Below are 17,404 nucleotides of genomic sequence, written 5' to 3'. Positions count from 1 at the left end.
GTGGAGAAAGCGATTAATGGAAGAAGGAAATAGACAGATATGTGGAAATGAAAGTAATCATGACATTTAATTATAAAATCAAGCATCTTATACATGGTTGTGAATGATTTAGACTAAGAAGATGAAATACAATTGATGAATAAGAGTTAGAAACAGATACAGAAGAGTGCCAATGTCTTGACACCGATCTGGATGGAGAGATTGCTTGTCGGCGTAGATGGAGTGAATGGAAGGATGAGCTTCCCTCTCAGGCTTGCTCAACCGGTAGAGTTGATCTAGGTACAACGGTGGGGATTTGGAATGATTCGCCCTGAGACTCACCTCTCGGCCTTGTCTCTTTTCTTCTCGGATCTTCTTCGATCAGCACTTAGATCAGTCTCGCTCTCAATAGCCTCATATCAATTATCCCCCACATCAAGTATATCTTTCAGTGAATTCTTTGAAGATGTTTATAGATGAAAGCTTTGACTCTCTGACTTGTGGTCCCCACTGTATTGTTATGGAAATTCCGAGAATGGTAGAATAAATATTCCTTCTGTTATGCAATCAGTCCGTAAAAAAAGCAAAACGGCTAGTTGAACACGTGTCAAAATCCTCCGTGATTGCGCTGCTCATTTGCATCTTCGATCGTGTGCCCACATGCAGTGTTGTTTTTATTACCGCATGCGGTTGAAGTTCAGTCTGGATCGATTGTTGCATGCGCCGTCATTGTGTTGATCGTCTATTCATTCCTGAATGATAGGCGCAATGCGACGTAGATGCGTTAATCTTTCTCTCTTAAGCCATGAGCGTATACGGTGACTGGATTTCCTGCAAAACATACTTGAAATACTCTTTTCCACCATCGCAATGGTGTTAGTGGGTGTATTGACGACAATTTATAATTATTGTATTTCTTAGCTAATTTCCATACAATTGACGCAACTTTCCTCTCTTTTGGCCGCAATATCTAAATAAAGTGGTATAAATAACTTGTATTTCTACAAGTTATCAATGGCGCTAAACGATGTGAAGAGATGCGCTAGACGATGGAGCTACAAGATAGACGATAACACTATACGATTAGTGTAAGCGCTAGACGATAAGTGTAGAAGCTAGACAATAGCACTAGACGATAGCACTAAACGATAAACTCGCCGCTAAATGATAAGCTTAGATGCTAGACAATGCGTTAGACATGGGCATTGGGCAATAGATGCAAGCACTACACAATGAGCGTGAGTGCTACATGATAACAAAGTGTTGGACGATAGACGCAGACGCTAGGTGATGGCATTACACGATAAGCAGATGCATTAGACGATAGGCGTGATGTGTTAGACGATAGGCGTCAGTGCTACAGGATAGAGCTATACGATAGGCGTAGGAGCTATGTGATAGGCTATGTGCTAGATGATGAGAGTCAACGACATCGTTAACAACAAGAGATACGCGATAGCGAGATCGTTGAGAGTAAGAGCTCACTAGACGATGGAATTAAGTGATGAGGCATAAGTGCTATGCGATGGGCTAGGCACTAGACGATTGGTAATAGCATGAGGGTTGGATGATGCACGACAGCAAGAGGGCTGGATGTTAAGCGACAGCGAGAGGTTCATTAGACGATGAAGTTGTGTGATGAAGTGCAAGAGTTGCACGATGGACTAAACGATGGGCCAAATGTTTAAGCGGTGTTGAGGCTTGCGTTACGCGAGGCTGATGAGTTCACTCGGGTAAGTGGCTATACCGAGAGAAGGTTGAGCTTGAGTTAATAGGAGGTGGACGAATGAAATTTCATGCAAGGAAGATTTATGCATGAGGAAGACAACTCAATTTCATACAAGCAGGTGAGTGGCGAGGAAGAAGGTAGTGGCAAAGCATCGTGCAAACACTCTAAAGTAGGAGGTGTCTTGCCTTGAAGGCTTTGTAAGATGAGAAGGATCGGTTCCTTTGGCCTATAAATACCATCACAGAGTGCCTCTTCAATTCATAACCTGAATCCTCTTCAAAGAAAATTAGGAAGAGTTTTAAAGGGTAGATTTAGAGGAGACTATGCATTGATCATGAAGAGCATTCATTGGTAGCAAGACCATGCATTGATCAAAAAGTTCCAAGAGTAAGAGATGCTATTGGACAATGAGGTTTAAAAGTAGCATCAACTTGAGACAAAGAGTTCTCCCATAATACTCGTGTGTTTTGAGTGATTCTAAAGCCACCTGAAAGCTCAGAGAGTCTATTTTTCATTGTAGGGTTACTGAAGAAGAAGCTCCAAGGAATCAGGCTGGAGAGTGAGGAAAATACAAAAGAGTCAAGATCTTGGGTAAGCTTAGGCTAGTCTTGATGTTTTGAGGATTCTGGCCAAAACACAGGCATTCTGAGCTAATATTTTAAGATAAGCTTCCTGAGACATTTGGATGTTGTAACCCATCCAAGTTTCATTTCCATCATCTCCCAGGTTACATGGTTCGATGTTCTCACTTAGTGAAGACAACTTATGTCTAGATGTATTTGGAACGCCAAAGTCTTAACTACTTGGAGTGGTTGGAATGGTTTGATTGCCCTGATGGTACATGTTCTCAGTGTATATTCCATGAATATCAGGCGGTGTGACTGATACAAACAGAGACATCCAGAATGCATCACCACCTTAAAAAAAAAAAAAACTAAAGTCTTCCTCATCGACTATATCGATCAAAGGGCCTAGACCAATAGATTGTAACAATATTTTATGTGTATACCAAATCTATCCGGATCGATATTTAGTCATTGGTGTAGAAGACTCACTAGTTCATTACACGATATATCGTGTCTAATCTTTAAACCTTTCATGTGACCGCCAACATAGTTAATTCCGGTCTGGTCCTACTCTGCACCATAGCATACAAAGATGCGAAGTAACGTCATTGATATACAATACGCCAATTATAATAATTGATCAAATATTGAAATTACATAACAAAAAATATGTGTGATAAACGATCATGTACCATGATTTATACGATCGTATATATAATGGTATACGATTGTGCATGCTGTTATATAAGATTGTATATGTCGTGGTGTATATCGTGTATGTTGTGGTACACGATCATGTAGCTAATGATATACGATCGAAAATACAAGATTGCATATATAATGGTATACAATCAGAAATATAATAGTGAACGAACTTCTAAAACTTTTAGCTAACACTTACAATATTTGTTTTTGGGTATGTATAATGATCTTCTTCGAATAATGCTCGTTCTATATCCACAAAATAAATTGATTGTAGTTGAAAGCAATTTGTGTTCGACTAAAAGTGATAGAGCAATGGAAAAGATAATAGTGTTTGAGTGAAACTGAAGAGATGAAAATAATATTCGTTTACTTGTCTCATGGTTAAGATCCAATAACATTGAATTCTAATGTACAATATTGGTTGAGAATAAATGGTTGCATTAAATGGTAGACCATCCGTAATTAGAATGAGAGATCAAAGGATGAAGAAGAGGAGAGAAACATTTTTTCACATGTAAAAAAAGGTAGATGTGAACAAAGTTTTTAAAAAGAAATCATCCATAGAAAAGTTTTGCTTTTTGGATTATTTTATGAAATTTTCCCTAGGAAGCCGCACTATCTTCCTCACCACTCGCCATCTTCTTTACCAAAACAAGCTTACTCCCCTCGTTGCTCAAACCGCCGCCGTCGAGTCCGTCCACCGCAGGTCACCAGTAAACAACTTCCTCTCCCCCTCGCTCTACCAATCTGCCTGCCCTACAATTCTGCCCTCCAGTCGCCATCTGACGTTGATCGGCGTCATCTCTGGATGCTGGCTATTGCTGTTGAGACCTGTCCCCAACAGCCACCCGACGTCGGCTGTCGCAGGTCCGCCCTCGCCTTCGCCAAAAAACAGCCGGATAGCAAGGTTAGACGCAACCTTGGCATCGAGGTTTCTTTCGCGTTTTCTTGTATTTTCTTGGTTATTCTTGATACTCATATTTTATTTGACCTAAATTTATTTTGCCCATGATGTTTTGATCGTAGATTAGAGGTTGTAACAGAGTTTAGCTCGTTGTCCAGCAAGGTTAAGGACATTTAAGTGAATATTTGGTGAGTATTGAAACTCCATAAACCTTTCTGGGTTTTTAACCCTTACTTTGCTCAAGTATAGTTATTGGAGGATATGAGACAGACTCTGATCAAAGAACAGACTGGGTTTTTAGAATGAAATCACAACATGGTTTAAGTTTTCGCTGTATTCGTAGATGCTTTTGCTTCTTTTACCTAAACGCCATATAATTTGCTTTATTTTCAGTCTGGTTTTGATTGGTTGTTGGGTTGAGAATCATGGATATTAAGGTTTTGTCATTTCCGGGTGATACCGCTCCATTCTCCGTCATTGTGGCTGCCAAGCTTTCTGGTATCACTTTTTCTGAAGATTCCTCTCTTGCTTCTGGCTCCGCTCCCACATTTCTCTTCACTAACGGGTATAATCAGATCCCTCTCTCTGCTTATTTTTATCTTCTTTAACTTCTATTCTTTGCAAAATGTTTCAGATTCGACCTTCAAAAGATATTCATTTTGATTTTTAACAATTGTTTTCTATAATTCCAATTTTGTTTCTCTCTCTCTCTCTCTCTCTCTATTTTTTTAAATGTGTGTGTGCGTGCCTATTTCTTGAGTTGTAGGTGTGAAGTCAAATATTTAGAAGGTCAATGTGGCATTTTATGAATATTCAACTCTAATTAGGTTAAGAACAGAATTTTTATTTTATCCAAGATTTATTTGGTACTTTACATCATGCTCTAACTAGATTGCCTTTTTTTCCCCCTTCAGTTTCAGAGACCCGATGCTATTAAAAACGTATTTCTGCATAAATCTTAATACATGCTAATTTTCTACACAGGTCAACATTTTTTTTAAATTGAAGTTATAATAGCTATTTGAACTTGATTGAACCATAAAATCATATATGTATTTACAGAATTTGTATACATGGGTCTATTGAGCAAATTTATGTTATTGACTAGGGGATTAACTTAACTTCTGCGGTTTAGTTATATTTTACCAGAATCATCATACAAGTTGAAGCTTAAGTTTTTCATGTTGATTATTTGAAGATAAATTTTAGATATTGTTAGAGGGAACTCTCTCATATCTCCACACTATTATGTTATTGTCTACTTGTCATGACTTTGCTTTTGGTTTCACCCAAAATGTCTTATAGACTCTTGATCTTCCCTTATTTAGCTAATGTGGAACATTGGTCATATTCTTAACAGAAATGTGGATTCTAACCTTGTCTTTCCTTCATTACTTTCTCTGCCTTAACTTCAAATCCATGTTCATTATAAATGTTCTTGTTTTATATACTCTCTGTTTAATCCATTGGTCCTACAGGGAGCCCCTATCTTTCTAGATTATTATCTTCTCATCTTTCAAATTTACCAACTTTTTTTCCATGGAATTTATCTTCCATACTTTTATAGTATTACATCTTCTTAACTTCAAATTTATAAATGAACCACAAATGTACTACAATTTTTGGACGAACACTTTATTGCATGTGTTGAAATATGGTGTATTTGCCCTAAGGGCGTTTTTGTATTTTTACATGGTGTCTACTGCTCTAGGGTTTCAATCTTGGGCTATTTATATCTGGGTCTCTATGGTGTGACAAAAATTAATAAAATTCTCTATTGTGGTTTTTTCTCCTTGATCTAGGGTTTTCCACATAAAATCTTGTCTTCTTTCTTCTTCCCCCATTTTTCAATATGGTATCAGAGCAAGGTGATGAAACCCTAGCTGGGATAGAAGAAATTCAATCGTCAACCCTAGCAGGTGATGTGACTTCGGCAGAAAATTCAACTAATGCTACAATTCAGGCCGCTGTCGATCGTTACCTCCGATCTATTCTCGGCCCGATGCAGACACAACAGCTAATTGGAATCAGTCAGACTGCGCCGCAAGATCATTGGAAGCCACCCAACCGCCCAGTCGTTTGCAGCAGATGCCACCGCCAGCCTGGAAGTTCCTCAGCCACGCCGTTCCAACCGATCGGGTCAAGCGCCGCTCAACCGTTCCAGCCATTCCAGTCGATCGAGCGCCTCCTGCCATTTCATGCGTCTCATCCGTACCGGCGCTAGGTGGAGCCACGGGCGATCTCGCATCAACAGTCGCCGGTCTAGCTGCTTCTTCCGGTGGTTTTCAGGGTTCGGCGCCTTCCTCTTCTTTTTTTTCCAGCCGTGCCACAACCTGTCCCACCTGTCCAGCCGCAATATCATCCAGCCGTGATTGCCTTTCCCACGATCGAGGCTTCTGGTTCGGTGTCATATAGACAGAAGCATCCCATGCTGACACCGTATAATTCTCCTCAACATGAGCAGTTGGTTATGGCGGCCCTATTGGAATCCAACAATAGTTAGCGAGCCTTTAGCAAAAGATTGCAGTGCTCGCGGCTGCTTGGACCACGACGAATCTTCAGTCACATTCCCATCCGGATTTGTCTTCTGGCCTCCCGTTGTATTTGGATAATCCAGTAACAACTTTCTCTAATTTACCTACAGCGAATATTTTGTCTGGTTCTGTTGGGAATTCTGCAGGGATAACCATAGGTGAAAAACTAAACAACCAGAATTATTTCTCCTGGTCTCAATCCGTTAAAATGGTTCTTGAGGGGCGACATAAGTTCGGATATCTGACTGGTGAGATACTGAGACCAAACCCTGGGGACCCTCAGGAGCGAGTTTGGAAGGGAGAGGACTCCCTCATCCGTTCAATATTGATAAACAGCATGGAACCACAGATCGGAAAGCCCATGCTCTATTAAGCTATTGCTCGAGATATTTGGGAAGCGGTCCAGAAACTGTATTCGAAAAGGCAGAACGCTTCACGTCTTTATATGTTGCGGAAACAGGTCCATGAATGCAAGCAAGGGACCATGGACGTGACCTCCTACTTCAATAAATTGTCTCTATTATGGCAAGAAATGGACTTGTGTCGTGAAATTGTCTGGAATTGCTCATGCAGGGTCCAGTATTCGAAGATTGAGGAAACTGACCGTGTTTACGACTTTCTGGCTGGCTTGAACTCAAAATTTGACACTGTTCGGAGTCGTATATTGAGACAAAGGCCAATACCATCCCTTATGGAGGTGTGCTCGGAAGTTCGATTTGAGGAGGATAGGATGAGTGCTATGAACGGACCTGGTATTACTACTATGGATTCTGCTGCTTTTGGGGTCAAGTCCTCTGAGTTTGATAATGACAAGCAGGACGAAAAATCCCCTCTGATATGTGAGCACTGCAAAAAACCGTGGCACACGAAGGATCAATGCTGGAAACTTCACAGTCGACCTCCAAACGGCAAACGTCGCCCTCCGAATAACAAGTCTAAGTCTAACTGAGCTCTCGTCAGTGAAATTGTTGATGCTACGTCTCAGGTGACTAATTCAGTTGATTCAGGTACTGTTGGGATAGGTACTATTGTCCAATCAGGTACTCCTTAATCCTTTAGTTTCTTTATTGAGGGAAATGATAGACTCAGGAGTGACCGATCACTTAACGGGATCATCTGATCAATTCATCTCCTATTCTCCAAGTGCTGGAAATGAGAGAATTCGAATTGCAGATGGGTCATTTGCTCCCGTTGCTGGGAAAGGTCATTTGTCTCCGTTTTGGGGGTTGGTTTTATAGAATGTCTTGCATGTGCCAAAGATTTCTTACAATTTGCTATCTATAAGTAAAATAACCAAAGATTTAAACTGCAGAGTTATTTTCTCACTAGATGATGTTTCTTTTCAAGACCTGAGCTTGGGGATGACGATTGGCACTGCCCGGCATGATAGATGCCTCTTTTTCCTTTCTGAAGATGCTTCCTCTCGGAGTTTGTCTAGGACTAGCTTGTTATCGTCGTTTACAATTTTTGAAAAAGATTATTTGTTATGACACTTTCGATTTGGACATCCAAGCTTTCAATATATGAAGTACTTGTTTCCCCATTTATTTTGTAATGTGAAAGTTTCTTCTTTATCTTGTGATGTCTGTATACGTGCAAAACAGCCCAGGGTTTCCTTTGCTTCTCAGCCTTATAAACCTTCCCAACCGTTCCATTTGATACATAGTGATGTTTGGGGTCCATCTAATGTCACGACTGTGTTTGGTAAGCGGCAGTTTCTCACCTTTATTGATGATTACACCCGTCTTACATGGGCGTTTCTCCTTACTGACAAATCAGAGGTGACACCTGTGTTCCAACAGTTTTACACTACCGTCGAAACCCGTTCAATGCTAAAATTGCCATTCTTTGAAGTGACAATGGACGAGAATTTGTTAATCAGGCCCTTCGTGAGTTTTTGACTTTGAAGGGTATCATCCATTAGAATTCTTGTGCTTATACTCCTCAATAGAATGGGGTGGCTGAATGAAAATATCGCCACCTTATTGAGGTTGCTCGATCTCTCATGATTCTTGCGTCTTTACCCTCGTATCTGTGGGGGATGCTGTACTTATTGCAGCTCACCTCATCAATCGAATCCCCTCCCGTGTCCTTAAATTCCAAATACCCCTTAAGTGTTTTAAAGAATCCTTCTCATCCACACGTCTCTTCCCGGATGTTCCCCTTTGGGTGCTTGGGTGTACTGTCTTTGTTTATAACCACGCTCCTCACCAAAGTAAATTCACCCCCCGTGCTCAAAAGTGTGTGTTTGTTGGATATCCACTTCATCAACAAGGCTATAAGTGTTTTCAGCCATCATCCCGGAAGTACTTTGTCACTATGGACGTTACTTTCCTCGAGGACAACCCTTTTTTCCGGTTAGTCCTCTTCAGGGGGAGACCATTAATGAAGAGGCTAACGCATCCACATATTCTTTTCCTGTAGACCTTCTCCCTGAGCCTATCTTAGATACAAATGACCCTGTCCTTCCTACGAAATAGGTGCTTTGGATAATATACTACAGGAAGAATCTTAGAAAGGAAATAGTTCCCCCTGTTGCTCCACCGGAAATTGTCCAATAGGCAAAACCGATACCAACTCAAGGTACCTCTGTTTCTGATAAGTGTGTTGGGATGATGTGGTTGAGGGTGATGTGGTTGATGAATTCAGATGAAGTCGAGATCAGTGATGGTAATGAGTTATCAGGAGGTACTCAAGAGACTGAAAAGCTTGCAACAGAAGGACGAGCGTGACTCTCATCACCAGTCTTGTACTGATGGGCAGTTAGAAAAAACGAGTGATTATGATACTACCCTTGATTTGCCAATTGCCCTGCGGAAAGGAACTAGATCATGTACCAAACATTCTATGTAGAGTTTCTTGTCTTACAGTAATCTGTCTTCGGTGTTTAAGGCCTTCACTACTAACTTGGATACTGTGATGATACCGACCAGTGTGCATAAGGCCATGGAAATTTCTGAATGGAGAGCTGCGGTTATGGAAGAAATGAGAGCAATTGGACAAATAAAAGTTGGGATTCGATTGTACTTCCTAAAGGCCATAGAACCGTCGGGTGCAAATGGGTGTTTACTGTTAAATACAAGTCTGATGGGACTCTTGATAGTTACACCCGACTAGTTGCAAAAGGGTTTACTCAGACATATGGGGTAGACTACTCGGAAACTTTTTCTCCAGTGGTGAAGCTTAACACGATTTGGGTTATTTTCGTTGCAGTTAACGAAACTGGCCCTTACTTTAACTGGATGTAAAGAATGCTTTCCTGAATGGTGAGTTAGAAGAAGAGGTCTATATGAGCCCGCCCCCAGGCTTTGAAGCTCGTTTTGATAATCGAGTCTGTAGACTGAAGAAATCCCTATATGGCCTAAAATAGTCTTTGAGAGTTTGGTTCGATAGATTCACCACTTTCATTAAGTCTTAAGGGTTTGTTCAAGGACATTCTGATCGTACCTTGTTTACTAAGAGATCGACATCAGGAAAGGTAGCTGTTCTGATTGTCTATGTTGATGATATCGTTTTGTCAGGCAACGATACAACTGAGATTGTCAAATTGAAACAGAGGATGGCAGATGAATTTGAGATCAAAGACCTTGGCAGTCTGAGATATTTTCTTGGGATGGAGGTAGCGAGATCAAAAAGAGGAATATCCGTCTCTCAATGGAAGTATATTCTAGACTTGTTGAAAGAAACAGGAATGACTGGGTGTAAATCTGCTGATACACTTGTGGAAGTTAATAGCAAGTTGGGAGATTGAAGATGTTCTCGTAAATAAAGAGAGGTATCAACGACTCGTGGGAAAATTGATTTACCTTTCTCGTACCAGACCCGATATATCATATGTTGTTAGTATGATTAGTCAGTTTATGTAGGCTCCTTACGAGAGACACATAGAGGCTGTTACTCGGATTTTGAGGTATTTAAAGTCTACTCCTGGAAAAGGTTTAGTGTTCAGGAAACATGACAAAAGGTGCATAGAGGCCTACACGGACTCAGATTGGGTAGGTTCTGTCTCAAATAGAAAATCTACTTCAGGATACTGTACCTTTGTGTGGGGGAAATCTGGTTACCTGGCGAAGTAAGAAACAAGGCATCGTTGCTAGAAGTAGCGCTGAAGCAGAATACAGAGCTATGAGCCTGGGAATATGTGAAGAAATATGGTTAAAGGTTCTGTCTGATCTTCATCAAGATAGTCATGGTCCTATGAAACTCTACTGTGATAATAAGGCTACTATCAGTATTGCCAACAATCTTGTACAACACGATAGAACCAAACATGTGGAGATTGACAGGCACTTTATCAAAAGAGAAACTGACAGTGGCAGTATCTGTATTCCCTACATTCCTTCGAGCCAATAGATTGTTGATGTCCTCACCAAAGGATTACCAAGACAGAGTTTTGACACTTGCGTTAGCAAGTTGGGTCTTATTGATATCTACGCCCCAACTTGAGGGGGAGTGTTGAAATATGGTGTATTTGCCCTAAGGGCATTTTTGTATTTTTACATGGTGTCTACTACTCTAGGGTTTCAGTCTTGGGCTATTTATATCTGGGTCTAGGTGTTGTGTATGGTGTGACAAAAATTAATAAAATTCTCTATCGTGGGTTTTTATCTCTGATCTAGGGTTTTCCACGTAAAATCTTGTCTTCTTTCTTCTGCCCCTATTTTTCAATAGCATGAATACAGTGTATGCCTTGACATCCATTGGTGCTTTATTGGATGTCTTATCAAAAACACGGGGGAATGTTTCATTTGTTGTTATTGTCTATTTACTCTTATCATATTTTTGGTTTAAATCTTATTTTGGTACCCTACTTTCAAACCGTTCATTTTGGTCATTGAACTTTAAAAAAGTATCTATTTTAGTCCCTACCATTAATATGTCGTTAATGGACTAACAGACAAATGACATGGCTTGTTTAGTTAGATGACTAATCACTTATGTAGCTTAGGTGGACTGCCAAGTAAGCTTGTCAATGGGAGGAAAATCTAGGGTTTCATTTAACAAAAGGATACAACGCAAAGTAAATCAAACGTCACACCTTTTAAAATGAAGTCAAAAGCCACGCACCTTTGAGACCTATATTATTTTCTTTCCTTGTGACCAAGTTGAGAACCCAAGCAAAGTTTGATTTCAGATTGTTTACATTTTTTTTTTTACTTCGAATCAACTAGTTTAAACGAGGAAATGATCGAGGGCTGAAGCATGGAGAAATTGGAGTTTGGAGTAAAATAAAATCAATTTATATTGGTCGAGTCTCAGTGGTGAAGAGCAATTCCATTGTAGAACTTAACATATACAATTAGCAAAAAAGAAAACTGAAGGAAAAAACAGAACAACTTGTCAATAGTCAGAAAAAATTTATGCAACCCGATAAGGAATGAGAATGGGAGAATTAAGGTGAAGTTTTGCCCAGTCTTGCGCCAGCTGATTGAGCAAAATTGAAGGGAGCTTTGCCACAATCATACTCCACAGGTTGATTGAGCATATTTTAGGAAATACAACTTGGGAGATTCTGTTTTTTAATGGAGATGCTTTCCTTTGACAGCAGATTCGAAGAGGCAAAAACAAAGATTCGAAGTGAAGAATGATTCGAATTTGATTGTTGTAAAATTTTTAGTGAAGAAAAAGAGGTCTGAAATCATGTTCGGCATCAATGGTTGTGTGATCATCACTGAGCTTGGCATTTGGTCGTTGTCAAGAAAAATACCCTCCCAAATGAAACCCTAGATTTACATCCAATATTGACTAGCTTAAGAGGTTTAAGAGGTTTGCATCGTTTAGTGCAGGACGGTTGGCTCTGTAAACATTAGTCTCGGCAACAATTATCTATGTTCGCTTGGGGTTCATTTACCCGTTTGCAGAAATGGTCTTTGCATGAACTTCTTTTGCATATTGAAGTTGCTGGCTTGTCCTATGTTTCCCAAGTTCAGTTGTATTTCTTTGTTGGAGATCCTGTGCCATGGACTTTTATTTTAGAAGGCCTTAAAGATGCAGTTTGGTGCATTTCCAGAATCTGCTTCACGTTTAATCAAGTTCTACTCTGGGGGTTCTTCCTGTTATAATTTGTAGTTAGCTGGAGTTGTCTGGGACGATCGATGTCCTATCTCTAAGATTTTGTATTTTCTCTATTCAAATAGTAGTTTTAGGGGGCTTTTTCCCATTCTCTTAATTATTGATTTATTGTCATTTGGTTGTATTTGCTCTCATTTTTGTTGTTTTTCATCTATTCTCAAATTTTCTGTTTCCTTTTATTTTGAGAATTTGCCTCTTTTCATTATGTCAATGAATAATTTTGTTTTATTTTTTTTAAAAAATCAATATTGACTAGCTTATTTGGCAGTTCACTTTAAAGTTACATGAGTCCAGTCATGTGACTAAGCAAGCTATGTCATTATTCTATTAGCCCATTAACATCATACTAACGGTAGGGACTAAAATAGGTACTTTTTTAAAGTTCAAGGATCAAAATGATTGTTTTGATAGTTTAAGGACCAAATTAGAACAAAATTCAAAGTTTAGGGACCAAAATAGGATTTAAACCTATATATTTATTTTTGTTAGTTTATATGAGTTGGAATTTGACTTTTGCTGAGGCAACATTAGTGATTATTTTAAATCTTGCTTGGACTACCTTTGATCCAATTGTAAATAGTTTCCACTAAACTTTTATCTTTGGAGGCTTGCATTACACTCCTACCATTTAAACTTCAAAAGGAAATTTACTCTCCATTTGATATTTATCAGAGGAAAGAATGTGAAATAAACTGTTAGTCAATGCTTAAGTCAAGTTAATCTGTTGTAGGTCGAAGTTGCATGGAACGTTTGTACTTCTACGTTATATTGGTCGAGTCAGCAACATTCCTAATTTCTATGGACAGAATGCATATGAGTCCAGTCAGGTAAGCTGAAAAATATATTTATTAACACATGATCTAAATATTTATTTTGATGTATGGCTTGTTTATTTATTTTCGCTAATGTTCATAAGGCTAATTTCTTAATTATGAACTTCTCTCATATCAATGCATGGATTTTAACCCAGATTGATGAATGGCTAGAATATGCTCCTATCCTTTCGTCCGGTTCTGCATTTGAGAGCGCATGCAGTTATGTTGACAAGTACTTGGAAAGACGCACATTTCTCGTTAGCCATTCTTTGTCACTTGCAGATGTAGCTATTTGGTCTGGTTTAGCAGGTATATTTTTCTAAAAAAAGAACAGTAGTTACTGGTGTTTTAGAAACCCCTCTTGGGTGCATGCCTAGGTCCAAGATGTAGGTCTGGCACCTTGCCTTAAAAATGTGAGGCTCACAAAATATGGCGCACCTCAAGCGTGCACCTTTTGTGAAGCCCCAAAGGTCAAAGGCTTGGGCTTTGTGGTTTTTTCATTATTTTAAAAAATAGTAATAATTAGGGTTTCCAACTTTCCCTTTTTTATTAACTAACAAAATCAAATTTACTAAGCTTAAATGTAAAATTTCTTGTGTTTAAGGGTTTTGTTTTGTTTGTTTGTTTTGTTTCATATTTTCACTTCAACTATGCTTTCTCTTTAAGTAGTACTTTTATACGTAGTACGCTTTGAGCTTTAAAAAACACAGATAAACTACCATTCGTCCATTGTTTCTCCAAATCTTTTTCTACATCACCTAGCCTATCTCGAGAGAGGGAGAGGGAGAGATGCCATGTAGTGTTTGTTTTTATTAAATTAATCAGTGTTCCTTGTTTTTAACCCACATGCCTACTTATACACAGACACAGTGACAATCACACAAGAATGCTCCATACGTAGAGTGAGAGTTAGTTGGCTTATATGTGCATTGTCTTCTTTACAGGAACTGGGCAACGGTGGGAAAGCTTGAGAAAGTCAACGAAGTACCTAAATCTTCAACGATGGTTTAATTCACTCATAGTTGAATATCGTGATAACTTGGATGATGTCTTAACTACATATGTTGGCAAACGAGGCGGAAAGGCCTCAGGAGCTAAATTGAAGGATCCACAGGGTCTGATTCAAAAGCCAAATGGTGTCAACCAAGACGCATCTGATAAGGGGAAAGTGGGAAGCAAATCTACCTTTGAAGTTGATCTTCCAAATGTAGAGATTGGGAAGGTGCGTTTGCGTTTTGCACCTGAGCCTAGTGGATATCTTCACATTGGGCACTCAAAAGCAGCATTGTTGAATCAGTATTTTGCCCAGAGGTACGATGGTGAAGTAATCATCAGGTTTGATGATACAAATCCTGCTAAAGAAAGCAATGAGTTTGTTGAAAATCTTTTGAAAGACATCGAGACGTTGGGTATAAAGTACGAAACTGTCACATATACTTCAGATTACTTCCCTCAATTAATGGAAATGGCTGAAAACTTAATTCGTCAGGGTAAAGCATATATTGATGATACTCCACGTGAGCAGATGCAAAAAGAACGAATGGAAGGCATTGAATCAAAAAATAGAAGTAATAGTCCTGAAGAGAATCTAAGATTATGGAAGGAGATGGTATTAGGAACTGAGCAGGGTTTACTTTGTTGTCTTCGTGGAAAACTTGATATGCAAGACCCTAATAAATCTCTTCGAGATCCAGTGTATTACCGTTGTAATCCAATTCCCCACCATCGGATTGGTTCCAAGTATAAGATATACCCAACTTATGATTTTGCCTGTCCGTTTGTTGATTCTATTGAAGGCATTACCCATGCACTTCGGTCTAGCGAATACCATGACCGTAATGCCCAGTACTACCGAATCCAGAAAGATATGGGTCTAAGAAAGGTTCATATATATGAATTTAGCCGGTTGAACATGGTGTATACTCTTCTCAGCAAGCGTAAGCTTTTGTGGTTTGTTCAAAATGGGAAGGTTGATGGGTGGGATGATCCTCGTTTTCCAACAGTTCAGGGGATTGTTCGAAGAGGTTTAAAAGTTGAAGCTTTAATTCAATTTATCCTTGAACAGGTGCGACAATTTTGGGTTACAAATAAGATCCTTTAGAGTTTGTGTTTATTCCAAAGTCGGTGATAAATCTTGCTCTAATAGCACTAAAGCTGGTATGCACTTGCAATAATTGTTCTCCCAGAAGGATTTTTATTTGTCATAGCATCGGTGAATGCTATAAATTTATAATTAGATCATGGTTTTCTTATCCAAAAGAAAAAAAAAAAAATTAGACCATGATTTTCATTTCTATAGAAGATCAAAGTATTTTATGATGATCCTTGTGTACTGCATCTGTCATGTGTATATTTCAAATGATAGATATCATGCTCTTTTCATTTACTTAGGAAACTAGGACTCTATGACATGCATCTTTATGAAAGTTGCTCTTTTTCTTCATTTCAGGGCGCATCAAAAAATCTCAACCTCATGGAATGGGATAAACTATGGACCATTAATAAAAAGATCATTGATCCTGTGTGTCCAAGACATACTGCTGTAATAGAAGAACGACGTGTGTTATTGACCCTTGATAATGGTCCAGACGTACCATTTGTCCGTGTAATACCAAAGCATAAAAAATATGAAGGTGCTGGTGAAAAATCTACCACTTTCACAAAGAAGATATGGATTGATCAAGTGGATGCACAATGTATCAAGATGGATGAAGAAATCACCTTAATGGACTGGGGCAACGCAATAGTGAAAGGCATCGAGAAGGATCAAGATGGATTTGTCACACAGTTGTCAGGAATTTTGCATCTCGAAGGTTCTGTGAAGACCACAAAGTTGAAGGTCACTTGGCTACCTGATATAAACGAACTAGTCACTCTCTCACTTATGGAGTTTGATTATTTAATCGCAAAAAAGAAGGTATGGAAGTTTAATTTGTGGTATCATATGCACTTTTCTTATTACTAAATGATGTGAGTCTGTTTCTTTGGTTGATTGTGATATTAAATTCTCTTTCCTGTTGGTTTTGAACTTCTGAAGGAGAGATGTGGGTTAAAATCAAAGTTCAAAACTATGCATACTGGCATCCAAGTGTATTATTTGTGTTATATTTTTAAAAGCCAGATTGCCATGTAACAATTTGTGGGATTGCAGATTATCTTGTTAGGAAAGTGGCCATAGAAATGATGAATTTTAGGCTCATTTTAAAATTTTGCTATTGCAGCTAGAAGAAGGAGAGGATTTTCTTGATGTATTAAATCCATGCACAAAAAAGGAGACTATTGCTGTTGGGGATTCAAACATGCGGAATATAAAGCGCGGAGACATATTGCAGTTAGAGAGAAAGGGGTATTTCCGATGCGATGTCCCATATGTTAGGCCATCGAAACCGATCGTCCTATTTGCAATCCCAGATGGCAGGCAACAATCTTCTTTGAAGTAAAATCTCTTTGGCAATTGATTATGAGGATGGATGTTCTTGCTCGATTGATATGCATATCTTCTTTTTCATTTTTTTTTGAAAGATGTGTTCCTATATCCTTGTGATATCATATAATTTTACTGAATCATTTGTTTTAGTTTGTGGTGAGTACGTTATCCGGCGCTGAAGGAAGATCAAATCTAAAACAAAATAGCATGGCTACCTGTGGTCTCATGATGGCCTTCTTTCCTTCCTCTTATCAACAATTTACAGTCAACAAACAAGCCACTACAAAATCTTTCCTTAACCAAAATTAAAGCCTGTTTGTTTTTTATTTTCTGTTCCATGTTTTCTATTTTGGGAGACAAGTGTGCTATCAAATAAAAAAGAAAAAAAAAATATAATTTTTGAAAATAAAAACTCAAAGCTGTTCGTGTTTTTTATACACAAATATATAGTATTAGAGGTGTTTAAAGATTTTATGAGAAATCTGACTTCAAACACTTCAAAAACTTCATAAACAGTGAAATACCTTTTATTCGAGGCGTTTAGAAATTCCATGAGAAAATTGAGTTCAACCTTTAGTTATTTGAAGCTTTTTTCTACAGAAATACGTTATGCTCAAAGTAACAAATAAACTTGATGATTGAGCTTAAAAATTGAATATGAGAAGTTTTTAAA

General features: G+C 38.7%; 1 protein-coding gene across 2 annotated transcripts; it reads left to right on the top strand.

Annotated features, from left to right (window-relative positions):
- Nucleotides 1-3,546: 3,546 nt before the first annotated feature.
- On the top strand, nucleotides 3,547-16,970 carry LOC120083687 (glutamate--tRNA ligase, cytoplasmic-like). Of its 2 annotated transcripts, none has more exons than XM_039039528.1 (8): nucleotides 3,547-3,886; nucleotides 4,006-4,071; nucleotides 4,277-4,448; nucleotides 13,220-13,316; nucleotides 13,460-13,613; nucleotides 14,249-15,369; nucleotides 15,754-16,221; nucleotides 16,526-16,970. In XM_039039528.1, exons 3-8 carry the CDS (start codon nucleotides 4,309-4,311, stop codon nucleotides 16,742-16,744), a joined length of 2,199 nt encoding a protein of 732 aa, XP_038895456.1. In that variant the 5' UTR covers nucleotides 3,547-3,886; nucleotides 4,006-4,071; nucleotides 4,277-4,308; the 3' UTR covers nucleotides 16,745-16,970. The 2 variants fall into 2 exon arrangements, with proteins under 2 accessions (XP_038895456.1, XP_038895457.1); XM_039039529.1 differs by having other exon boundaries at nucleotides 3,547-3,910.
- Nucleotides 16,971-17,404: the final 434 nt, after the last annotated feature.

Source organism: Benincasa hispida, chromosome 8 (genome assembly GCF_009727055.1).
Source record: "Benincasa hispida cultivar B227 chromosome 8, ASM972705v1, whole genome shotgun sequence".
Classification (NCBI taxonomy): Eukaryota; Viridiplantae; Streptophyta; class Magnoliopsida; order Cucurbitales; family Cucurbitaceae; genus Benincasa; species Benincasa hispida.
This window is presented reverse-complemented; position numbering and strand designations above follow the sequence as displayed.

Bases quoted from the DNA above. Each gene is read 5' to 3' on its own strand.
- LOC120083687 (XM_039039528.1), top strand. From the start codon at position 4,309: ATGGATATTAAGGTTTTGTCATTTCCGGGTGATACCGCTCCATTCTCC. The intron at 13,317-13,459 runs GTAAGCTGAAAA...ATTTTAACCCAG, and splicing joins ATGCATATGAGTCCAGTCAG to ATTGATGAATGGCTAGAATA. The intron at 15,370-15,753 runs GTGCGACAATTT...TCTTCATTTCAG, and splicing joins TTCAATTTATCCTTGAACAG to GGCGCATCAAAAAATCTCAA.